Here is a 26197-nt window from a genome sequence, read left to right on the forward strand (position 1 = left end):
TGTATACAGTACCAGTCAAAAGTTTGGACACACCTACTCATTCCACGGTTTTTCTTTATTTTGACTATTTTCTACATTGTACAATAAAAGTGAAGACATCAATCATGTAGTAATAAAAAAAAAAGTGTTATATTTGAGATTCTTCAAAGTAGCCACCCTATGCCTTGATGACAGCTTTGCACACTCTTGGCATTCTCTCAACCAGCTTCATGAGTTAGTCACCTGGAATGCATTTCAATTAACAGGTGTGCCTTGTTAAAAGTTAATTTGTGTAATTTATTTCCTTCTTAATGCATTTGAGCCAATCAGTTGTGTTGTGACAATGTAGGGGTGGTATACAGAAGACAGCCCTATTTGGTAAAAGACTTAAGTCCATATTATGGCAAGAACAGCTCAAACAAGCAAAGAGAAATGACAGTCCATCATTACTTTAAGACATGAAGGTCAGTCAAAGGAAAAGTTCAAGAACTTTGAAAGTTTCTTCAAGTGCAGTCGCAAAAAACATCAAGCGCTACGATGAAACTGGCTCTTATGAGGACCGCCACAGGAAAGGAAGACCCAGAGTTACCTCTGCTGCAGAGGATAAGTTCATTAGAGCTACTAGCCTCAGAAATTGCAGCCCAAATAAATGCTTCAGAGTTCTAGTAACAGACACATCTCAAAATCCACTGCGTGAATCAGGCCTTCATGGTCGAATTGCTGCAAAGAAACCACTACTAAAGGACACAAATAAGAAGAAGAGACTTGCTTGGTCCAAGAAACACGAGCAATGGACATTAGACTGGTGGAAATCTGTCCTTTGGTCTGATGAGTCCAAATTGGAGATTTTTGGTTCCAACCGTCATGTCTTTGTGTGACACAGAGTAAGTGAATGGATGATCGCTGCATATGTGGTTCCCACCATGAAGCATGGAGGTGTGATGGTGTGGGGGTGCTTTGCTTGTGACACTGTCTGTGATTTATTTAGAATTCAAGGCACACTTAACCAGCATGGCTACCACAGCATTCTGCAGCGATATGCCATCCCATCTGGTTTGCGCTTAGTGGGACTATCATTTGTTTTTCAACTGGACAATGACCCAACACACCTCCAGGCCGTATAAGGGCTATTTGACCAAGAAGGAGAGTTACGGAGTGCTGCATCAGATGACCTGGCATCCACAATCACCCGACCTCAACCCAATTGACATGGTTTGGGATGAGTTGGACCGCAGAGTGAAGGAAAAGCAGCCAACAAGTGCTCAACATATGTGGGAACTCCTTCAAGACTGTTGGAAAAGCATTCCAGGTGAAGCTGGTTGAGATAATGCCAAGCGTGTGCAAAGCTGTCATCAAGGCTGTCATCAAGGCTAATTTGAAGAATCTAAAATATATTTTGATTTGTTTAACACTTCTTTGGTTACTACATGATTCCATTTGTGATATTTCGTAGTTTTGATGTCTTCACTATTATTCTACAATGTAAAAAATAGTACAAATAAAGAAAAATCCTTGAATGAGCAGGTGTCCAAACTTTTGACTGATACTGCATGTAAAGACAAGATTAAATCAAGAATAGTCTGATGAGTGACAATATTAGCCTATCACTTGTGAACGATGTATTATCACATGTGAATGAAGCCAGCTGGTGTGCAGTAAGGCAAGAAACAGGGGATTCCTTTTTTTGAGACTTTTTCAAATCATAGTCCCACACCTCATGTAACCTAACCCATAGTCCTATATGTTTTGATAAGGTTTGTATTACAACTCAAGTGGCCAAATAACTTCTTAAAATTAAACACATGAATCCGCTTTACAACCGGTGTAGACCCTAACTGTATACAGGGGGAAGATTATTTTCACCATAAAAATGCTCCTTTATAATGAAGCATTAAATGCCTAATCACATTTGTTGTCACTTTTGAGAATGGTGTTTTCCCAATAATTGAGTGCATTTTGGAACATTCGCGCTTATAGCCAACTGCCATGTGCGCATTAGTGAGCTTATAGATGTGAAGAAATAGCCTAATAGTTTAAAAATGTCTTTCTCGCAGAGAAGAATTTAGATATCTGAGAGAGCCATGTGAGTGAGAGTTGCTTCAGAACATGCAGCTGGGAGAAGGGAATTATAATTATAATATTCAGCCCAAGAACAGAACGGCCACTGGACACAAAAGGCATGAATTTTTTTAAGGGGTGGAAATTCGAGGCATTATCAAGTGCTTGTCAAATTGTGAATGAGAGACTGATGAAGTGTGTACAGCCTGTGCAAGAAACAAAGCAGAGGTCATTCCTTTCAAGCAACTTTTTTCAAAAATCGCATCATGCAGCCTAAGAATGTATTAAAAATCTAAACATATAGCCCAAGTTTGTATCGCAACTAAAGTTGCATAAATAACTCTAAATTAAGCACATAGGAGGACTTCTTTCTTTGTTAACAGCTCAACACAGAATAGCCGCATGTGCGCACTCCCTCAGAAATTGTTTGGAGAAAACCTCCTTTCTATTTTATTCAGCTATGTTCAATTGTATTCTTCATACTATAAAATAATGCCACGGAATTCTAAGCAAATCTTGTCCGCTAAATGAACTAGTGTAGCCCACAGCCATATGGCATAGCCAAAGTTTAATATATATATATTTTAAAAAAAGTTATACCTTTATTTAACTAGGCAAGTGGGTTAAGAACAAATTCTTATTTCCAATGATGGCCTAATCCGGCCAAACCTATGGGACTCCCAATCACGGCCGGATGTGATACAGCCTGGATTCGAACCAGGTTACTGTAGTGATACCTCTTGCACTGAGATGCAGTGCCTTAGAACGCTGCGCCACTCAGGAGCCCCGAGTGAGATCAGGGCTTAACATAAAGACAACTCAGAGTAAGCTATTATGTTCTTCTGAAATAGACTACATTTTCTTCCTATCATGTTTCTGTCTAAAATAAGTCATGGAGTTATTGTGATAGTGTAGGCTATATTAAATGGATTTATTAGACTTTTTAAAATGTAGATGTTCCAAAGGTCTGCATCAGTGGCTTGTAGGTTATGTGTGGAAGCTAGGAGATGCTAAATGTGTTTGTTAATTAACGGTCAATTACCGTGATACCGGCAGTTATTTGCTTGACAATCACCGGCTGACAGAATGTAATGACCGCCACAGCCCTAGGCCTGCACCCAACCCTAACCCACTAATATAGAAATTGCTCTGTAGGCTAGTCAGTCAGTCAGAGGCGGTGGAACTATATTTGGTCAGGGGGTGCAGGATTTTTTTGTTGTTGCCTGATTTAGAGATGTAGAGTTTCTGCTTATAATTTCCGACATTTTGGTAGGCTTGTCAATAATTAGATACATGCAGCTTCTATTCTGTCATTACATGTTGCCCGGGAAGACTAAGTAAACCTTTGAAAAACAAATGACATCTGTTTCACCGGCTGTAAGGAAATATAAAGCTGTGAAAACAACCCAACGTGTTACTGATAAGATCTCAGTTCGGCTTGGATGCATATTTTATTTGGTTGAAATACTATCAGCTTTTATGATGCTGATAAAGATAACATCTCAACAGACAGTATCTAACTGCAAATTCACATTCTCTCAAGATGCTGAAAGAAAGAAATCATTTTCTCCACTTCTGTTCTCGAGTCACAATTTAGCCTAGATTTGGGGTATCATTTTACTGCAAGAAATGCTTAATTCTGCAGGAGTTAATATTAAGGCTATGTGAGAGGTTATAGACCTACAGTCAGTGTCCAGATTTCAGTTTCCATTTAACCCATCTGAATAGTAGGCTACAGTTCCCTTGACATGCCATAGGCCTATTTGAAGTCCCCAACATGTGAATGTCGAATTTGTATAGCGCCTCAAAATCATCACACACAACATAGCCGGATTTCAGCACTGCAGTCCTCTTTTGCCACCTCACCAAATCTTTCCTAAACATTACTTTTCTGGCCCTCCCATCTCTTTATTTTCAACTCTCTTTATTCAACCTGCCAGCCACCCACCCGCCCTTCATCCACACAATATTTAAATGACCCTAAACCCGCCAGCACCGTGGATATAACTGCGGGTTGAGTCAACTCATGCATCGCTAGCGTGTGTATGAGTCTTACAGGCAGGTAAGGTGCTAAGGCTCCACAGGCTTCTGCTACCAACAACCTCCTCTCTGGATACTTATGGTTGATCTGGAGAAAGAGAGAAGAGAGAGAGAGAGAGGGAAAGGAGAGAGAGAGAGGAGGGTGGGTTGGGGGAGACAGAAAGAAAGAGACACAACATGAGATTCTGGGACAGACATGACCCTGTAGATTAGAAAGTGTTGATCTTAAGCATTCCTCGTGGTTTGTCTTTATTGGGATGTTATTGGACCTGTGGCTCAATATATTAGTCATATCCATAGTAACAGATATTTCTTTATGTATCAACACTTTACACAAGTAAAAAAAATTATAAAATAAGGAATATTTTCAGGAAGAAAAAAGAGAGAAAGGACAGAGAGGAGAGAGAAAGGACAGAGAGGAGAGAGAAAGGACAGAGAAGGAGAGAGAAAGGACAGAGAAGGAGAGAGAAAGGACAGAGAAGGAGAGAGAAAGGACAGAGAGCGAGAGAGAAAGGACAGAGAAGGAGAGAGAAAGGACAGAGAAGGAGAGAGAAAGGACAGAGAGCGAGAGAGAAAGGACAGAGAGCGAGAGAGAAAGGACAGAGAGCGAGAGAGAAAGGACAGAGAGCGAGAGAGAAAGGACAGAGAGCGAGAGAGAAAGGACAGAGAAGGAGAGAGAAAGGACAGAGAAGGAGAGAGAAAGGACAGAGAAGGAGAGAGAAAGGACAGAGAAGGAGAGAGAAAGGACAGAGAGCGAGAGAGAAAGGACAGAGAGCGAGAGAGAAAGGACAGAGAAGGAGAGAGAAAGGACAGAGAGCGAGAGAGAAAGGACAGAGAGCGAGAGAGAAAGGACAGAGAGCGAGAGAGAAAGGACAGAGAGCGAGAGAGAAAGGACAGAGAAGGAGAGAGAAAGGACAGAGAGCGAGAGAGAAAGGACAGAGAGCGAGAGAGAAAGGACAGAGAGCGAGAGAGAAAGGACAGAGAGCGAGAGAGAAAGGACAGAGAGCGAGAGAGAAAGGACAGAAAGCGAGAGAGAAAGGACAGAGAAGGAGAGAGAAAGGACAGAGAGCGAGAGAGAAAGGACAGAGAAGGAGAGAGAAAGGACAGAGAGCGAGAGAGAAAGGACAGAGAAGGAGAGAGAAAGGACAGAGAAGGAGAGAGAAAGGACAGAGAAGGAGAGAGAAAGGACAGAGAAGGAGAGAGAAAGGACAGAGAAGGAGAGAGAAAGGACAGAGAAGGAGAGAGAAAGGACAGAGAAGGAGAGAGAAAGGACAGAGAAGGAGAGAGAAAGGACAGAGAAGGAGAGAGAAAGGACAGAGAGCGAGAGAGAAAGGACAGAGAGCGAGAGAGAAAGGACAGAGAGCGAGAGAGAAAGGACAGAGAGCGAGAGAGAAAGGACAGAGAAGGAGAGAGAAAGGACAGAGAGCGAGAGAGAAAGGACAGAGAGCGAGAGAGAAAGGACAGAGAAGGAGAGAGAAAGGACAGAGAGGGAGAGAGAAAGGACAGAGAAGGAGAGAGAAAGGACAGAGAGCGAGAGAGAAAGGACAGAGAAGGAGAGAGAAAGGACAGAGAGCGAGAGAGAAAGGACAGAGAAGGAGAGAGAAAGGACAGAGAAGGAGAGAGAAAGGACAGAGAAGGAGAGAGAAAGGACAGAGAAGGAGAGAGAAAGGACAGAGAAGGAGAGAGAAAGGACAGAGAAGGAGAGAGAAAGGACAGAGAGCGAGAGAGAAAGGACAGAGAAGGAGAGAGAAAGGACAGAGAAGGAGAGAGAAAGGACAGAGAGCGAGAGAGAAAGGACAGAGAGCGAGAGAGAAAGGACAGAGAGCGAGAGAGAAAGGACAGAGAGCGAGAGAGAAAGGACAGAGAAGGGAGAGAGAAAGGACAGAGAGCGAGAGAGAAAGGACAGAGAAGGAGAGAGAAAGGACAGAGAGCGAGAGAGAAAGGACAGAGAGCGAGAGAGAAAGGACAGAGAAGGAGAGAGAAAGGACAGAGAGCGAGAGAGAAAGGACAGAGAAGGAGAGAGAAAGGACAGAGAGCGAGAGAGAAAGGACAGAGAAGGAGAGAGAAAGGACAGAGAAGGAGAGAGAAAGGACAGAGAGCGAGAGAGAAAGGACAGAGAGCGAGAGAGAAAGGACAGAGAAGGAGAGAGAAAGGACAGAGAAGGAGAGAGAAAGGACAGAGAAGGAGAGAGAAAGGACAGAGAGCGAGAGAGAAAGGACAGAGAAGGAGAGAGAAAGGACAGAGAAGGAGAGAGAAAGGACAGAGAAAGGACAGAGAGCGAGAGAGAAAGGACAGAGAAGGAGAGAGAAAGGACAGAGAAGGAGAGAGAAAGGACAGAGAAGGAGAGAGAAAGGACAGAGAAGGAGAGAGAAAGGACAGAGAAGGAGAGAGAAAGGACAGAGAAGGAGAGAGAAAGGACAGAGAAGGAGAGAGAAAGGACAGAGAAGGAGAGAGAAAGGACAGAGAAGGAGAGAGAAAGGACAGAGAGCGAGAGAGAAAGGACAGAGAGCGAGAGAGAAAGGACAGAGAGCGAGAGAGAAAGGACAGAGAGCGAGAGAGAAAGGACAGAGAAGGAGAGAGAAAGGACAGAGAGCGAGAGAGAAAGGACAGAGAAGGAGAGAGAAAGGACAGAGAAGGAGAGAGAAAGGACAGAGAGCGAGAGAGAAAGGACAGAGAAGGAGAGAGAAAGGACAGAGAAGGAGAGAGAAAGGACAGAGAGCGAGAGAGAAAGGACAGAGAGCGAGAGAGAAAGGACAGAGAAGGAGAGAGAAAGGACAGAGAAGGAGAGAGAAAGGACAGAGAAGGAGAGAGAAAGGACAGAGAGCGAGAGAGAAAGGACAGAGAAGGAGAGAGAAAGGACAGAGAGCGAGAGAGAAAGGACAGAGAGCGAGAGAGAAAGGACAGAGAGCGAGAGAGAAAGGACAGAGAGCGAGAGAGAAAGGACAGAGAAGGAGAGAGAAAGGACAGAGAAGGAGAGAGAAAGGACAGAGAAGGAGAGAGAAAGGACAGAGAAGGAGAGAGAAAGGACAGAGAAGGAGAGAGAAAGGACAGAGAAGGAGAGAGAAAGGACAGAGAAGGAGAGAGAAAGGACAGAGAGCGAGAGAGAAAGGACAGAGAAGGAGAGAGAAAGGACAGAGAAGGAGAGAGAAAGGACAGAGAAGGAGAGAGAAAGGACAGAGAAGGAGAGAGAAAGGACAGAGAAGGAGAGAGAAAGGACAGAGAAGGAGAGAGAAAGGACAGAGAAGGAGAGAGAAAGGGAGTAAGGAGAGAGAAAGGGAGTAAGGAGAGAGAAAGGACAGAGAAGGAGAGAGAAAGGGAGTAAGGAGAGAGAAAGGACAGAGAAGGAGAGAGAAAGGGAGTAAGGAGAGAGGAGTAGCTACCTGTTCCCAGCATTGTGGTAAGAGTTCAGTCTCAACTCTGGTAGGACCAACATGTCTGGCAAACGCCACACAACCTGTTAGGATCATCTGCCTACAAACACAACCAGGAGTCAATATACACACACTGTCAAGATCCTCCTTGATCATCAGCCTATAAACACACAGAGAGAACAGCTAGGTATAAGAACACACACGCACGCACGCACGCACGCACGCACGCACGAGCACACACACACACCTCTGTTCGTCGTCAGGTCTCTTGATGAGGTTGAAGAGGATGTGGAGGAGCTGGTCTCTCTCTTTAGGCTCCGGGTGGAGACACGCCGTACACAGGATGAGAGGAATCAACTCCTAGAGGAAGATAGAAGGATGAGAGAGAGAGAGAGAGAGAGAGAAAGAGAGATATAAGCTTTGGCTTTGTGGCTCTGAGTATTCACACAGCACAGAAAGGGTTTGCAGGCAGGGGTGTGTGTGTGTGTGAGTGTGAGTGTGTGTGTGTGTGTGTTGGTTGGGGGGGGGGTAATGGGTAGGAGAGAGGGAGTTCAATGACGACAACACCACCAACAGAAACAGGGTCAAATGAAACAATGTGCTGTTATGTACATCTATGTATCATGATGACAATGTCTCATGGTTTTCTAATCTGAATGACTGGTACCCCCTGGTTTGCATCAAGTTCCTTTATGAACAGTAAAGTTCATATGAAGTTCATGCGAGAGTCAGCCTGGAGAGACAGCAAACTAAAACTAAAGCGTAGTCCCAGAACGAGGTGGGGCAGACAGACAGCCCTTCATACTGCCTCATGGCCAAACTGTGGTTAGCTCAACATTCCTGCCTCAAACACAACCAAATTAGAGAGAGGACACACTTAAAAAAAACAGTTAAAAATATGTATTTTCTTTTTAACCAGCAGGGTTTTCCAGGAAGGTTTCATATTTTCCTGTTGAATGTTGGCATACGAAACAAACCCAACGCTGAATGTTGGCAGAACAACCAAGCCCAACCAAAGAGAGGCTTGGGAGGGGGAGACCTGAAATGACTCTGGATGTCTGTAGATGGACACCCGTCATTCACTCAAATAAAATATATTACGTGCATCACATACAACACAACCACCAGAGACATACAGTTGAAGTGGGAAGTTTACATACACCTTAGCCAAATACATTTAAACTCAGTTTTCCACAATTCCTGACATTTAATCCTAGTAAAAATTCCCTGTCTTAGGTCAGTTAGGATCACCACTTTCTTTTAAGAATGTGAAATGTCAGAATAATAGTAGAGAGAATGATTTACTTCAGCTTTTATTTCTTTCATCACATTCCCAGTGGGTCAGAAGTTTACATACACTCAATTAGTATTTGGTAGCATTGCCGTTAAATTGTTGAACTTCGGTCAAACGTTTCAGATAGCCTTCCACAAGCTTCCCACAATAAATTGGGTGAATTTTGGCCCATTCCTCCTGACAAAGCTGGTGTAACTGAGTCAGGTATATATGCCTCATTGCTCACACACACTTTTTCAGTTCTGCCCACAAATTTTCTATAGGATCGAGGTCAGGGCTTTGTGATGGCCACTCCAATACCTTGACTTTGTTGTCCTTAAGCCATTTTGCCACAACTTTGGAAGTATGCTTCCATTTGGAAGACCAATTTACAACCAAGCGTTAACTTCCTGACTGATGTCTTGAGATGTTGCTTCAATATATCCACATAATTTTCGTTCCTCATGATGCCATCTATTTTGTGAAGTGCACCAGTCCCTCCTGCAGCAAAGCACCCCCCCAACATGATGCTGAGACCCCCATGCTTCACGGTTGGGATGGTGTTCTTCGGCTTGCAAGCCTCCTCCTTTTTCCTCCAAACATAACGATGGTCATTATGGCCAAGCAGTTCTATTTTTGTTTCATCAGACCAGAGGACATTTCTCCAAAAACGACAATATTTGTCCCCATGTGCAGTTGCAAACCATAGTCTGGCTTTTTATGGCGGATTTGGAGCAGTGGCTTCTTCCTTGCTGAGCGGCCTTTCAGGTTATGTCGATATAGGACTCGTTTTACTGTGGATATAGATACTTTTGTACCTGTTTCCTCCAGCATCTTCACAAGGTCCTTTGCTGTTGTTCTGGGATTGCTTTGCACTTTTCGCACCAAAGTAAGTTCATCTCTAGGAGACAGTACGCGTCTCCTAGAGTGGTATGATGGCTGCATGGTCCCATGGTGTTTATACTTGCGTACTGTTGTTTGTACAGATGAACGTGGTACCTTCAGTCGTTTGGAAATTGCTCCCAAGGATGAACCAGACTTGTGGAGGTCTTGGCTGATTTCTTTTGATTTTCCCATGGTGTCAAGCAAAGAGGCACTGAGTTTGAAGGTAGGCCTTGAAATACATCCACAGGTACACTTCCAACTGACTCAAATGATGTCAATTAGCCTATCAGAAGCTTCTAAAGCATGACATAATTTTATGGAATTTTCCAAGCTATTTAAAGGAACAGTCAACTTAGTGTATGTAAACTTCGGACCCACTGGAATTGTGATGCAGTGAATTATAAGTGAAATAATATGTCTGTAAACAATTGTTGGAAAAATTACTTGTGTCATGCACAAAGTAGATGTCCTAACCGACTTGCCAAAACTATAGTTTGTTAAAAAGAAATTTGCTGAGTGGTTGAAAATCGAGTTAATGACTCCAACCTAAGTGTATTTAAACTTCCGACTTCAACTGTATATGGCACTGAGAACAACTATCCTGAATATGCTTTCACCAACTGTTAGAACAAATATTTTGAAAAGCTAAAGAACAGCTGCTTGGGCAGTGTTAATAAGTAAACAATTTCCCCAAAATGTATGTTTCTTTTTAAAATTAAATATTACTAGTGGCACAAGCATTAAAGAAGGAATGGAACTTTAAAAAGTAAAGGTCAACAAACTGTTACCATCAAAGTGTGTTAACTTGTTTCAGATATTTACTTCTGAGAAAAGAGTAAGTGTATACTTAAGACTTTTTCTTCAGTGAACCCTATCTGACCCTGTTCTATTCCAGAACCAAGCGACACTTAGATCTGTTGGAAGGAAAACATCTGGCCAACGCTGGGTCAACATGTGGGTAGGTAGAGCAGACAGGGAAACACCATGGTACCACCATGTATAGACCAGAGATGGCCAACTAGGATCTATTGCAGAGTGACAACTTGGTAACATGTTTAGACCAGAGATGGCCAACTAGGATCTATTGCAGAGTGACAACTTGGTAACATGTTTAGACCAGAGATGGCCAACTAGGATCTATTGCAGAGTGACAACATGGTACCACCGTGTTTAGACCAGAGATGGCCAACTAGGACCTATTGCAGGGTGACAACATGGCACCACCGTGTTTAGACCAGAGATGGCCAACTAGGATCTATTGCAGTGTGACAATATGGTAACATGTTTAGACCAGAGATGGCCAACTAGGAGCTATTGCAGTGTGACAACATGGCACCACCGTGTTTATACCAGAGATGGCCAACTAGGATCTATTGCCGTGTGACACCATAGTAACATGTTTAGACCAGAGGTGGCCAACTAGGACCTATTGCAGTGTGACAATATGGTAACATGTTTAGACCAGAGATGGCCAACTAGGATCTATTGCAGTGTGACACCATAGTAACATGTTTAGACCAGAGGTGGCCAACTAGGACCTATTGCAGTGTGACAACATGGCACCACCGTGTTTATACCAGAGATGGCCAACTAGGATCTATTGCAGTGTGACAACATGGTAACATGTTTAGACCAGAGATGGCCAACTAGGATCTATTGCAGTGTGACAACATGGTACCAACATGTTTATACCAGAGATGGCCAACTAGGATCTATTGCAGTGTGACAACATGGTAACATGTTTAGACCAGAGATGGCCAACTAGGATCTATTGCAATGTGACACCATAGTAACATGTTTAGACCAGAGGTGGCCAACTAGGATCTATTGCCGTGTGACACCATAGTAACATGTTTAGACCAGAGGTGGCCAACTAGGACCTATTGCAGTGTGACAATATGGCACCACTGTGTTTAGACCAGAGATGGCCAACTAGGATCTATTGCCGTGTGACACCATAGTAACATGTTTAGACCAGAGGTGGCCAACTAGGACCTATTGCAGTGTGACAACATGGTACCACCATGTTTATACCAGATGTAACCGATACAGAGATGGCCAACTAGGATCTATTGCAGTGTGACACCATAGTAACATGTTTAGACCAGAGATGGCCAACTAGGACCTATTGCAGTGTGACAACATGGCACCACCGTGTTTATACCAGAGATGGCCAACTAGGATCTATTGCAGTGTGACAACATGGTACCACCGTGTTTATACCAGAGATGGCCAACTAGGATCTATTGCCGTGTGACACCATAGTAACATGTTTAGACCAGAGGTGGCCAACTAGGACCTATTGCAGTGTGACAACATGGTACCACCATGTTTATACCAGATGTAACCGATACAGAGATGGCCAACTAGGACCTATTGCAGTGTGACAACATGGTACCACCATGTTTATACCAGATGTAACCGATACAGAGATGGCCAACTAGGATCTATTGCAGAGTGACAACATGGTACCACCGTGTTTAGATCAGAGATGGCCAACTAGGATCTATTGCAGTGTGACAACATGGCACCACCGTGTTTAGACCAGAGATGGCCAACTAGGATCTATTGCAGTGTGACAACATGGTAACATGTTTAGACCAGAGATGGCCAACTAGGATCTATTGCAGTGTGACAACATGGTAACATGTTTAGACCAGAGATGGCCAACTAGGATCTATTGCAGTGTGACAACATGGTAACATGTTTAGACCAGAGATGGCCAACTAGGATCTATTGCAATTTTACATTTTTTTTTTTTTTTTTACATTTTAGTCATTTAGTAGACGCTCTTATCCAGAGCGACTTACAGTAGTGAATGCATACATTTCATTAAAAAAAATTCTGTGCTGGCCCCCGTGGGAATCGAACCCACAACCCTGGCGTTGCAAACACCATGCTCTACCAACTGAGCTACAGGGAAGGCTAATGCAATGTGACACCATAGTAACATGTTTAGACCAGAGGTGGCCAACTAGGATCTATTGCAGTGTGACAACATGGCACCACCGTGTTTAGACCAGAGATGGCCAACTAGGACACCATAGTTACATGTTTAGACCAGAGGTGGCCAACTAGGACCTATAGCAGAGTGACACCATGGTAACATGATTAAGCCTGCACAGGCCAACTAGCAACTATGGCAGTGACACCATGGTAACATGTTGTAATTCAGGCTACAAGACTGTCGGCTTAATGATAATTGCCAAATGTCATTACACTATTTGGTGCTTTGTAAAACATGTCTCTTTCCATTCATCAAATGGCGGGGACACAGTGCTGTTTGGATGCCGGAAACCATTGGGGGGGTGGACGAGCGTACGCAGGTAGCCTACTACCTGAAGTGATGTGTTTGACAATAAGATCATGACTGGTTGTTCATGCCACATTAAAAGGACCAGTAAAACATTTCTACCGTTAAACGACATGTCTTTACTATTATGCCCATAAAAATAAATAGAGACCCCTGAATGTCACGGTATAACCGACTCTCTGCCAGGTAAATCAGGTAGTCATTAAACCTCAAATAGAGAAAAAAGGGAAGTGGGATTATTGACTCTCTTTATGGTCCGAGTTCTCAAGAAGCCCATACAGGTATTGGGCCGTATCTTAGAGTAGGCTTGGTCTGTCTGCCATAAGACCGTAATGATTTATGATCATTGATAGTGAAGGCGACAGGTGGCAGGTATGTTTTTACGGTTCACTTATTCAGTCAGTCATCAAAGTCAAAACGTCTATTGTTCCTAGTTGCGTGTCCATAGTGTGTAGAGTTAAGCACTTAAGGTGTGTCTTTGAGCTGGCAGTAGGTGACCTACAAATAGTAGGAGCACAAAAGGTGTGTGTTGATTCAGTCTGTCTAACAGACGCAGAACAAAGTCCATTCCCGCCCGGAGGCAGAATAAGACAATCTCTCTCTTTTTTTTCTCCCTCACTTTGTTTTCCCTAGTTTTGGGCAGGAATCCAAATTCTTCATAACTGTCAGTAGATCATTAAAACCACAGCTGTGATACGCAAATCACATACAGTGTGGGGAGCCCACCTGACTCTCCCTACCACTCCCTCACACAGACCTCACACTGTCTGTAATGGTCGTCGTATATAGTGGACCAAGGCGCAGCGGGTTGAGTGCTCATCTTAACTTTATTTGAACACATACGAAACGAAACAAGAAAACGATCGAACGAACAGTATTACAGAACTTCCCACCAACAATGGACCAAGCAGCGGGGTAAGGAGCTGGAGAAAGGCTATCGGGAGTCGTGGACCTGCGAGGAGATTTTAGCTGGGACTGGACCATGGAGGAAGGCTAGAGTGAACCGGGACTGTTATATTGGTACACGGTTGGCATTTAAGCCTGAGAGGCAGCCCCAAGACATTTTTTTGGGGGGGCACACGGGTAGTTTGGCTGGGCCAGGGTTAAGCCCCAAGCCAACTCCCCGTGCTTACCGGAAGCAGCATGTTACTGGTCAGGCCCCGTGCTATGGGGTGATGCGCACGGCGTCGAGGCCGAGCATTCACAGGCCGGTGTGCGCGGTGCCAGCGCCCAGCATTTGCCAGGGGGAAGCGGGCATCCAGCCAGTAAGGCTGGTGCCAGTACTGCGCTCGAGACCGCCAGTGCGCCTTCACGGCCCAGTGTATCCTGTTCCTGCTCCTCGCACCAGCCCTGAGGTGCGTGTATCCAGTCTGGCGTATCCAAAGCCAGTCCCACGCACCAGGCCTCCAGTGCGTCAGCCCAGTGCAACTCGTCCTGTTCCTGCTCCTCGTACCAGCCCTGAGGTGCGTTATTCTGTCAGTGTCCGCGTATAGGTGATGAGGAAAGGAGTCAATCGCAGGACACCGAACTGAGTAAAAATTAAGTAATTTACTCAAATAAAAATTCAGTCTACAAAATCCACGCAGGGAAAACAAGAACTACAAAACACAACGAACAATACCAACAGTAAAACAATAACGCACAAAACATCACGATGACCAGAGGGTTTAAATAGGGAAGTAATCATAACCAAATGGGAACCAGGTGTGAACAATCAAGACATAACCAAATCGACAAGGAAACGTGGATCGGTGGCAGCTAGAAGGCCGGTGACGACGACCGCCGAACGCCGCCCGAAACAAGCAGAGGCACCAACTTCGCCGGAAGTCGTGACACTGTCAAACACAAACACAATCACAAACCTAGCTCACCACACTAGCTCTTTAAACATGCTGTAGACTAACATATGGAAAGAAATCATCAGCATTTACCATTAAGAGTGATGACTTACTTTACAGCAACGCCAGATAGCTATTTATTTATTTTGTTGTTAAATCGGTTAGTCAGTTACACTGCATGTCTTTGTCACACAATGCACTTAAATTATCTTAGAAATGTTACGTGAAATTATGCAAAATGCACACAGTTGTTCAATCAGCTCTAGTTGGCCACCGTTTCAGCCAATCAGAGATGAAAGAATCAATCAATGAGAAGACTGCGTGCTATTGGGAACCACTCGGAAAGGAGCAAGGTGAGAACACACAGGGTGAGAGAGGTAAAACACAGTCCACTATACAGGCCACAACCACATATGCAATCTTAATGACTAAAACTGACCATACCCCTAATCTAAGCGTTTTCATAAATGATCAAAATTCCACCATGACTTTGTCCTGCTCGAGTACAAATAACTAGCCAATCAGATGAGAGACTGGGTGGTTATAGCCCGTGGCGTGGGCTGTGTTACACTGTGTGTGAGGTCAGGTGAGGTCATGCAGATGTGGGGGCATCCAACTCACCTGGCACAGGTGTGCAACCATTCTCTAGGAGCAGAGAGGCATGCACAGAGCGAGAGAGTGAGTGAGAGAGTGAAAGGACAAAAAAAGTGAAGGAAAGGGAGGAGACATGAGAGATGAGCATCGGTGAAAAAAACTGTGGAGTCAGACGCTGAATACCAAACTGAAGACAGAAAGAAGACTGTGTTGATGGGAGGATGGGGGAGAGGTAAGGAGGGGTGAGGAGAGGTGGGAGGTACCTCTCGTTTGGCCAGGAGGACATTGGGGACGATGTGAGGGAGACAGCGACCCAACATCAGCATCACACTCTCCTCATTGTCTGCTATCCTCGACACCTAGAGAGAGAGAGAGAAAGAGGGGGAGAAAGAGTGAGTGAGAGAAATACCGACTGAAATTAGAAAACAAAATGCTGATTGAATTTTTTTGATATGTCACTGCTCTGAGGATTGCGTATTAAAATGCTTTCAGTAGTAGTATACTATACTCTGAAGATAGCTGACACTATGGTCATGTGACCGTGATTAGGGGTGACCTCTGACCTCTGCACCCAGACGACTGTCAGCTGACATCTTACAGAAGGACAGGAGGGCCTGCTGGAATGCCGGGGACAACTTCCTGTGGACGAGAAAAGACAAAAAGACGAGAGTGAGCAGGAATCAAGATGCTCATTCCAGTCAAGATAGATGGACAATCAGACTGTTTATGACGGACCACTGGCTCCATCTACAGGTCATTCTGAGTAACTAGACTTTATTTTCAGACTCACCTGTTGGGCTGGTCAAACACCACCGTCCCTCTGCTCTTTAGCTTGGCATGGGGTTGTGAAGAGGTGTGTGTAGGGTTACTGATGGTCTGAGTGGGGGGGTTGCTCTCAGTGGGGGGGTTATCAGGTTCTGAGGCGACCCTGATATCCAGGTACTGACCGTTGTCCAGAGGGGGCTGGGGAGTGGTGGAGGAGGAGGGGTTGGGCTGTGAGCCCTGGTCATGAGGAGGGGGGGGGACTGTCCTTCTCAGGCTTTGGATCTCACTGGAGAAGAGAGGACAGAAACAAATAATATCAAATAGCTGTAAAGTTCTGAAGGATTGCAGCCAACTGAACAGGCCATGGGTGGACAGAGAGCTGACTGATGAAATGGCAGTTCAAAGGGTAAAGGTCCCATGGTGTGGCAGTAACATTTTCAATTAGCATCCACCTGTGACCCCATAGTGTAGTGTAGAGCCATTACCCCATCCTCTCTCAACGCAAGCGCACAAGCACACGCACCTCTGTAGTTTCTTGATATAGTCGGCCAGACTCTGTTTCTCCTCGTTCAGAAGACTAATCTGATACTCCAACTCCTCAACTACCTCCGTCTGCTGCTGAAGAAGAGAGGAGAGAGAGAAAAGAGACAGAGAGAAGCCACAGAGAGACAGAGATAGAGAGAGGAGAGGAAAGAGAGAGGAGACAGAGAGAAGCCAAAAACACAGAGATAGAGGAAAGGATTTTAGTATACATTGCCAAAGGAGAAAAGGTGTGTAGGCTAAATCAATAAGCTCTGTACCCAAAATCACACTGGTATGTAAACATTCTGAGTGGCTTCAAAACACACATGATCACACCTAGAATGTTCCTCCCTCTCTCTCACCTGCTGTAAGAGATCAGATTTCTGGGTAATGTAGTTCCCAGTGAGCTCGCCTGACTCCACTCCCACGGCTACGTCCACGGTATTCCGCGGCGACGGAAGGGCGGAGCCACAGTTCCTGTAGATCTGTAATAGGTCGGGAGGCTTTGGAATGTTCAGGCCCACGTCGTCCCACAACTCAAAGTCCTTGAACATCCGAAAAAGAAGGGACCATGATTATGTTCACTATATAGCATTTTGTGCCGCACTAAATGCACCCTGTTCAGGCCAACAACTCAAAGAAACATTACCTGGTCATCATTTTCATCAGAGAATGTGATGGCCGACAGTTTGTATTCATTCTTTAATAGATATTCATTCACAAGGAAATTTAAGGCTCGCTTCTCTAGTGGGCGGATAGGTTCCTGAGGAAGAGGACAGAGGGAAATAAACCATGAATCAACTTGAAAAGTGAAGTTTCTCAACAAACGGTGTTTTATTAAGAAACATTGTGCATTTGCTGCAGTGGTACTCCAAAAGTGAACTGCATACAGTTACTAGCAGAGTGTCTGGCCTACCTGAGTCTCAGGATGGGAACTGTAGTTCTTGTTTCTCTCCTGAGTGTCGCTTTCTAGAAAGACAATAAAGCCACAGAACAGATGAACCCTTCCACCATTCAGTAAAACAGGGGAGGAGCTAGAGAGAATCTCCTTAGAAAGAGAGAGATGATAGAGGGATGAAATGGAGGAGTAGAAGTGTTAAGTACGCCACCTGCTGCCTGAGTCAAGTTGGTGCGTAGAGCCTGAATGGTCTCCTTGGCTTTCCGTAGCTCAAACTCCAGCACTGGACAGGAAGTGACATCACAACACACAGGAAGGAAGTGCATCCAACCAAGGAGAGGGAACAAACAAACAAAAATATGGCCATGAAAAATGAAACAAAAAGAAGATTGATTTGAAAACAGGAGACATGCAAACTATGGGGTCTAATGAACGCATGCAGCAGAGGATCCTGGGATAGCTGACTAAGGCATAGTGTCTAAGGGTGCATCGAAAGAGTGTCAAGCGGCTACCTCTCCTCATCTCCTTTGCTTCTTCTGCACCGATCTGAAAACCCAGGATAGGTAGAAGCAATGTGGAGTATACTTTATGTGAATCTGCTTCCACCTATCCAGTTGTTTAAGATGAGTATAGACAAGAGTGAGAAAGAGCTGAAACCACTAATGGGATGCAGCCTAAATAATATGCTAATAGCTGTCTGACCAGGGATTGTACAATCAATAGATTAAAAAAAGTGAGTTCCAGGCTATGCAAAATATTGGACTCTGCTCAAATTTGAAGTGGCGCTTTTTGATTTGTGGTTGGCCAAATGTTAATACAGTATACTATTAGGCCTAAGCATAGGATGGATACTATAGCCGCTACTTACATACAGGAGAAAAACTAACATATGGATTGTAATTACATTATGCTACATTGAGAGGGCTCTAAAACCTCCTGTAAGAAGTCTATCAAGGACTACAGTAGTGAGATTCAATCAAATAACAAGTTCATGAGCAGGGAAACACTCCACAGGTTGCTCTTCAGACATGTTGAAGAAAACCACACAGGAGGAAGAGAAGCAATGGCGAGCAGAGAGGACATATTGCATGGCTGTGCACTGAAGATCTGCCGCTTCAGTAGTCTGACTCAGCGCCTGTTCAAATCTGTCCTAGTTAACGAGGTCCAGACAATACTTCCCAATGCAGATCAAGAGTACACAGGACGCAACAAAAGACAACAAAATGGAGGAAAAAAACGGAAGAACCCCCCCAAAAAAGGAAGAAAAAAAAAACAGGTAAAAAAAAATATACAAAAAAGAGGCGAGCTGCTAGCCTGGATGGAGGGTTGTCCAGTTTTGGGCCGGGGTTTGATCAGAACAGCCTGAAAACCCAGAGTCAGACAGCTGGGGGCGACATGTTGGAACGACGGAGGAGAGGCAGGTTTAGGGAGGAGGAGATGCCGAATTGGAAGGATGGAGGGAGGGCGGGATGGAGGGAGGGCAGGATAGAGGGAGGGCAGGATGGAGGGAGGGCGGGATGGAGGGAGGGCGGGATAGAGGGAGGGCAGGGTGGAAGAGTAGAGGGTCTGTGGTTGTGAAGAAGGGACCACAGGCTTGCTCTGCTGCATGGTTCCTGGAGAATTGTCCAGAACTTTCATCTTACAAAGCTAAAGGGCTGGAATTGACATTTGGCATTTTGGCATTGAGAAAAGAACAGACAACAGGCCAATTAACAGTCACATAAAGAGATGAGGTCCTATGTGAAGCAGAGTGTCCAGCTTTCAGTATATCACTTATAGTCATTTGCATCTTATTCACAGTATTCGTCACTAGTCATCATATCCTGTCTGGCTAAATGTGGAGAACAAACACTAGAATAGGTTATATCATAGGCACACACCGTTACAGAGAGATCTGTGTAGTATAGCCCCTCCAGGATGGATACCTTGGTCCTCTACTCGTCGTCTTGGTCAGTTCATCCTCTCTGATCTTTAATGTATTCAGTTCATCCTCTCTGATCTTTAACGTACTCGTCGTCTTGGTCAGTTCATCCTCTCTGATCTTTAATGTATTCAGTCCATCCTCTCTGATCTTTAACGTACTCGTCGTCTTGGTCAGTTCATCCTCTCTGATCTTTAATGTATTCAGTTCATCCTCTCTGATCTTTAACGTACTCGTCGTCTTGGTCAGTTCATCCTCTCTGATCTTTAATGTATTCAGTCCATCCTCTCTGATCTTTAACGTACTCGTCGTCTTGGTCAGTTCATCCTCTCTGATCTTTAATGTATTCAGTTCATCCTCTCTGATCTTTAACGTACTCGTCGTCTTGGTCAGTTCATCCTCTCTGATCTTTAATGTATTCAGTCCATCCTCTCTGATCTTTAATGTATCCAGTTCATCCTCTCTGATCTTTAACGTACTCGTCGTCTTGGTCAGTTCATCCTCTCTGATCTTTAATGTATTCAGTCCATCCTCTCTGATCTTTAACGTAGTCGTCGTCTTGGTCAGTTCATCCTCTCTGATCTTTAATGTATTCAGTCCATCCTCTCTGATCTTTAACGTACTCGTCGTCTTGGTCAGTTCATCCTCTCTGATCTTTAACGTACTCGTCGTCTTGGTCAGTTCATCCTCTCTGATCTTTAATGTATTCAGTTCATCCTCTCTGATCTTTAACGTACTCGTCGTCTTGGTCAGTTCATCCTCTCTGATCTTTAACGTACTCGTCGTCTTGGTCAGTTCATCCTCTCTGATCTTTAATGTATTCAGTTCATCCTCTCTGATCTTTAATGTACTCGTCGTCTTGGTCAGTTCATCCTCTCTGATCTTTAACGTACTCGTCGTCTTGGTCAGTTCATCCTCTCTGATCTTTAATGTATTCAGTCCATCCTCTCTGATCTTTAACGTACTCGTCGTCTTGGTCAGTTCATCCTCTCTGATCTTTAATGTATTCAGTTCATCCTCTCTGATCTTTAACGTACTCGTCGTCTTGGTCAGTTCATCCTCTCTGATCTTTAACGTACTCGTCGTCTTGGTCAGTCCATCCTCTCTGATCTTTAACGTACTCGTCGTCTTGGTCAGTTCATCCTCTCTGATCTTTAATGTATTCAGTCCATCCTCTCTGATCTTTAATGTATTCAGTCCATCCTCTCTGATCTTTAACGTACTCGTCGTCTTGGTCAGTTCATCCTCTCTGATCTTTAATGTATTCAGTCCATCCTCTCTGATCTTTAATGTATTCAGTCCATCCTCTCTGATCTTTAACGTACTCGTCGTCTTGGTCAGTTCATCCTCTCTGATCTTTAATGTATTCAGTCCATCCTCTCTGATCTTTAACGTACTCGTCGTCTTGGTCAGTTCATCCTCTCTGATCTTTAATGTATTCAGTCCATCCTCTCTGATCTTTAACGTACTCGTCGTCTTGGTCAGTTCATCCTCTCTGATCTTTAATGTATTCAGTTCATCCTCTCTGATCTTTAACGAATTCAGAGAAGATTAGCTGGTGGGTGTCGTGAGAAAAGCTTTTTTTTAAAAGTGTGAATTTTCACAACATCCAGTGCCACTGACAGGTCCTTTGAGGGAAAATAACACTGTCTCAATTACATCTCCTGCTTTATTTAAACCAGGATGGCTTAATAAGAGGAACATGGAGGTAAATCTATCTGAGCTGTAGACACACTAGAAAGGCCCATGGAAGGCTTAGGTAGGTTAAACAGGGATATTTGAATGGGTAGGGAAATCTGGAACGGAACCATAGTGATGTCATCATCAGTGAAGTTTATTTAACCAGGTAGGCCAGTTGAGAACAGGGCTGGTGTCTACATGGTTGGTGTGGCCTAATGATGCCATAAATGCTACTATGGCACCATAAATGGCTGGATTTACACTGTGACGACATAAAGGGCTGGATTTACACTATGACATCAAGGGCTGGGTGTGTACTGTGACATCAAAGAGCTATAGTTACACTGACATCATAACGGGTTGTAGTTACACTGTGACATAACGGGTTGTAGTTACACTGTGACATAACGGGTTGTAGTTACACTGTGACATAACGGGTTGTAGTTACACTGTGACATAACGGGTTGTAGTTACACTGTGACATAACGGGTTGTAGTTACACCATGACATCATAAAGAAAAGGTCCTGTATACTCTGCTGTCTGTCTCTCGCTTCCCCTGCTCTTCTCTGTCTGCTGTCTGTCTCTCCCTTCCCCTGCTCTTCTCTGTCTGCTGTCTGTCTCTCCCTTCCCCTGCTCTTCTCTGTCTGCTGTCTGTCTCTCCCTTCCCCTGCTCTTCTCTGTCTGCTGTCTGTCTCTCCCTTCCCCTGCTCTTCTCTGTCTGCTGTCTGTCTCTCCCTTCCCCTGCTCTTCTCTGTCTGCTGTCTGTCTCTCCCTTCCCCTGCTCTTCTCTGTCTGCTGTCTGTCTCTCCCTTCCCCTGCTCTTCTCTGTCTGCTGTCTGTCTCTCCCTTCCCCTGCTCTTCTCTGTCTGCTGTCTGTCTCTCCCTTCCCCTGCTCTTCTCTGTCTGCTGTCTGTCTCTCCCTACCCCTGCTCTTCTCTGTCTGCTGTCTGTCTCTCCTTTTCTCTGATTCTCTTCATCATGTCCGTCTCTCAGTCTCTGTCCGGTCAGGACATGACAGGTATGCTTTGTCTTACCTGCCACCCTCTCGTCCGACTCCCGGTTCCCGTCGTCAGAGTAACGAGCGAAGTCTAGAGAGTCCAATGTGCTGATGCTGCCCGCTCGGTCTGACGAGAGAGACACAGAGAGCGGTCAATCAATCATTTAATCAATTTTTTATTTATTTCACCTTCATTTAACAAGGTAGGCCAGTTGAGAACAAGTTCTCAATTACAACTGCGACCTGGCCAAGATAAAGCAAAGCAGTGCGACACAAACAACACAGAGTTACACATGGGATAAACAAACGTACAGTCAATAACACAATAGAAAAATCTGTACACAGTGTGTGCAAATAAAGTAAGGAGGTAAGGCAATAAATAGGCCAATAGTGGCGAAGTAATTACAATTTAGCAATTTACACTGGAGTGATAGAGCAGAAAAACAAAAACAAAATATGGGGATGAGGTAGGTAGTTGGATGGGCTATTTACAAATGGGCTGTGTACAGCTGCAGCGATCGGTAAGCTGCTCTGACAGCTGACGCTTAAAGTTAGTGAGGGAGATATAAGACTCCAACTTCAGTGATTTTTACAATTTGTTCCAGTCATTGGCAGCAAAGAACTGGGAGGAAAAGCGGCCAAAGGAGGTGTTGGCTTTAGGGATGACCAGTGAAATATACCTGCTGGAGCGCGTGCTACGGGTGGGTGTTGCTATGGTGACCAGTGAGCTGCGATAAGGCGGAGCTTTACCTAGCAAAGACTTATAGATGACCTGGAGCCAGTGGTTTTGGCGACGAATATGTAGCGAGTACCAGCCAACGAGAGCATACAGTTCGCAGTGGTGTGTAGTATATGGGGCTTTGGTGACAACACGGATGGCACTGTGATAGACTGCATCCAATTTGCTGAGTAGAGTGTCGAAGGCTATTTTGTAAATGACATCGCTGAAGTCAAGGATTGGTAGGATAGTCAGTTTTACGAGGGTATGTTTGGCAGCATGAGTGAAGGAGGCTTTGTTGCGGAATAGGAAGCCAATTCAAGATTTAACATTGGATTGGAGATGCTTAATGTGAGTCTGGAAGGAGAGTTTACAGTCTAGCCAGACACCTAGGTATTTATAGTTGTCCACATATTCTAAGTCAGAACCGTCCAGAGTAGTGATGCTAGTCGGGCGGGCGGGTGCGGGCAGAGATCGGTTGAAGAGCATGCATTTAGTTTTACTAGCATTTAAGAGCAGTTGGAGGCCATGGAAGGAGTGTTGTATGGCGTTGAAGCTTGTTTGGAGGTTTGTTAACACAGTGTCCAAAGAAGGGCCAGATGTATACAGAATGGTGTCGTCGGCGGAGAGGTGGATCAAAGAATCACCCGCAGCAAGAGCAACATCATTGATATATACAGAGAAAAGAGTCGGCCCAAGAATTGATCGGCCCGAGAATCAATGGTAAACCGCCTATTCATTAACAGAGCCTCCAGTGATTATTACAGTATTCACCTCATCACCTTGACTATAAACAGCTTGGGAGAAATCCTAACAGAATATAAACCAAACACTATATGTGGAGACAAGCGAGAACATGGGGGTAGACTCAGCATCCAAACGGGTTACTTTTCTATGCAACAGATGACCCTGGTTTCAGAAACATACCTAAACAATACAAATGTAGATCTAGATGTATAGTCATGGCCAAAAGTTGAGAATGACACAAATATTAATTTTCACAAAGTTTGCTGCTTCGGTGTCTTTAGATATTTTTGTCAGATGTTACTATGGAATACTGAAGTACAATTACAAGCATTTCATAAGTGTCAAAGGCTTTTATTGACAATTACATGAAGTTGATGCAAAGAGTCAATATTTGCAGTGTTGACCCTTCTTTTTCAAGACCTCTGCAATACGCCCTGGCATGTTGTCAATTAACTTCTGGGCCACATCCTGACTGATGGCAGCCCATTCTTGCATAATCAATGCTTGGAGTTTGTCATATTTTGTGGGTTTTTGTTTGTCCATCCGCCTCTTGAGGATTGACCACAAGTTCTCAATGGGATTAAGGTCTGGGGAGTTTCCTGGCCATGGACCCAAAATATCGATGTTTTGTTCCCCGAGCCACTTAGTTATCACTTTTGCCTCATGGCAAGGTGCTCCATCATGCTAGAAAAGGCATTGTTCGTCACCAAACTGTTCCTGGATGTTTGGGAGATGTTGCTCTCGGAGGATGTGTTGGTACCATTCTTTATTCATGGCTGTGTTCTTAGGCAAAATTGTGAGTGAGCCCACTCCCTTGGCTGAGAAGCAACCCCACACATGAATGGTCTCAGGATGCTTTACTGTTGGCATGACACAGGACTGATGGTAATGCTGAAGACTGATTGTCTTCTCCGAACAAGCTTTTTTCCGGATGCCCCAAACAATCGGAAAGTGGATTCATCAGAGAAAATTACTTTACCCCAGTCCTCAGAAGTCCAATCCCTGTACCTTTTGCAGAATATCAGTCTGTCCCTGATGTTTTTTCTGGAGAGAAGTGGCTTCTTTGCTGCCCTTCTTGACACCAGGCCATCCTCCAAAAGTCTTCGCCTCACTGTGCATGCAGATGCACTCACACCTGCCTGCTGCCATTCCTGAGCAAGCTCTGTACTGGTGGTGCCCCGATCCCGCAGCTGAATCAACTTTAGGAGACGGTCTTGGCGCTTGCTGGACTTTCTTGGGCGCCCTGAAGCCTTCTTCACAACAATTGTACCGCTCTCCTTGAAGTTCTTGATGATCCGATAAATGGTTGATTTATGTGCAATCTTACTGGCAGCAATATCCTTGCCTGTGAAGCCCTTTTTGTGCAAAGCAATGATGACGGCACGTGTTTCCTTGCAGGTAACCATGGTTGACAGAGGAAGAACAATGATTCCAAGCACCACCCTCCTTTTGAAGCTTCCAGTCTGTTATTTGAACTCAATCAGCATGACAGGGTGATCTCCAGCCTTGTCCTCGTTAACACTCACACCTGTGTTAACGAGAGAATCACTGACATGATGTCAGCTGGTCCTTTTGTGGCAGGGCTGAAATGCAGTGGAAATGTTTTTGGGGGATTCAGTGCATTTGCATGGCAAAGAGGGACTTTGCAATTAATTGCAATTCATCTGATCACTCTTCATAACATTCTGGAGTATATGCAAATTGCCATCATACAAACTGAGGCAGCAGACTTTGTGAAAATTAATATTTGGGTAATTCTCAAAACTTTTGGCCACGACTGTAGAATGTGATAACTCTTGTTTCAGTGAGTGACAGGGTTAGCATTCCTTCTAGTAACCTCATATGCCTGTCCAACCATATAGCTTACCATTCACTCCCATCTCAACACAGATAGTGTATCGAAAGTAAAAGGAGAGATGACCATTCATTTTGAGAGTAAGACTGAACTACCCTGTAGTGAGTAGGAGTGTATGGTATTGAAAAGCTGAGCTATTCTTGCCTAAGGCCTACCCCCTCCTCCTCTCCTTACCATACCAGAGGGGACGTTCCAAGTCCAGGTGATTACACTGCACCGGTCCTCCATCCCTCCCTCTCTGCAGTTCACTCATATCAAAGGCAGAGTGTGTGTGTGTGTGTGTGTGTGTGTGTGTGTGTGTGTGTGTGTGTAGGCCTACTCAAGCTCCATGTATGGTTCTAGGCCTGGCTGGCCCAACAGCTGTCTGACTACAGGAGACTCCTCACCTCTATACCCACTGACCGGGAGGTGAAGAACATTGACACAAATTGTATTTTGTAAATGGTGTGTATGCAGAGCTCCCTTGCAAAAGAGACCTTGGTCTCAATGGGACTCCCTGTTCAAATAAAGTCTCAAAACAGGCAATATAACAATAGATGTATTCTACAGCATGGATCATCAGGTACACAGACAGTGTAGGCCTACAGACTGAGATATGCACACACACACACACACACACACACCCACACAGACACACACTCGAGGTGAGCAGGAGCTCAGACAGTCAGACCAGAACAGAAACAGGTTGAGCAGAGTCAAACATCCCACAGTGTGATTCATCAGCATCTCAAAACCCTGCAGC

The 26197-nt window shown here is 44.6% G+C and overlaps 1 protein-coding gene across 8 annotated transcripts in view; it reads right to left on the reverse strand.

Moving 5' to 3' along the window:
• The window catches only part of relch (RAB11 binding and LisH domain, coiled-coil and HEAT repeat containing), a 57370-nt gene that overhangs the window by 27569 nt on the left and 3604 nt on the right, over nucleotides 1–26197 (reverse strand). For 3 of the 8 annotated variants that reach the window (XM_045702063.1, XM_045702062.1, XM_045702064.1), the window contains exons 2-14: nucleotides 22173–22262; nucleotides 17748–17819; nucleotides 17555–17607; nucleotides 17288–17401; nucleotides 17001–17183; nucleotides 16640–16734; nucleotides 16142–16402; nucleotides 15915–15990; nucleotides 15615–15710; nucleotides 15379–15402; nucleotides 7696–7808; nucleotides 7458–7548; nucleotides 4094–4165 (exon numbers count right to left, since the gene is read on the reverse strand). In XM_045702063.1, coding sequence (XP_045558019.1) covers nucleotides 4094–4165; nucleotides 7458–7548; nucleotides 7696–7808; nucleotides 15379–15402; nucleotides 15615–15710; nucleotides 15915–15990; nucleotides 16142–16402; nucleotides 16640–16734; nucleotides 17001–17183; nucleotides 17288–17401; nucleotides 17555–17607; nucleotides 17748–17819; nucleotides 22173–22262 — 1340 coding nt within the window. The remainder of the gene's footprint in view (nucleotides 1–4093; nucleotides 4166–7457; nucleotides 7549–7695; nucleotides 7809–15378; nucleotides 15403–15614; nucleotides 15711–15914; nucleotides 15991–16141; nucleotides 16403–16639; nucleotides 16735–17000; nucleotides 17184–17287; nucleotides 17402–17554; nucleotides 17608–17747; nucleotides 17820–22172; nucleotides 22263–26197) is intronic. The other 5 variants (XM_045702067.1, XM_045702066.1, XM_045702065.1 and 2 more) reach the window with 4 other exon arrangements.

This window comes from Salmo salar, chromosome ssa19 (assembly GCF_905237065.1).
Source record: "Salmo salar chromosome ssa19, Ssal_v3.1, whole genome shotgun sequence".
NCBI classification, from domain to species: domain Eukaryota; kingdom Metazoa; phylum Chordata; class Actinopteri; order Salmoniformes; family Salmonidae; genus Salmo; species Salmo salar.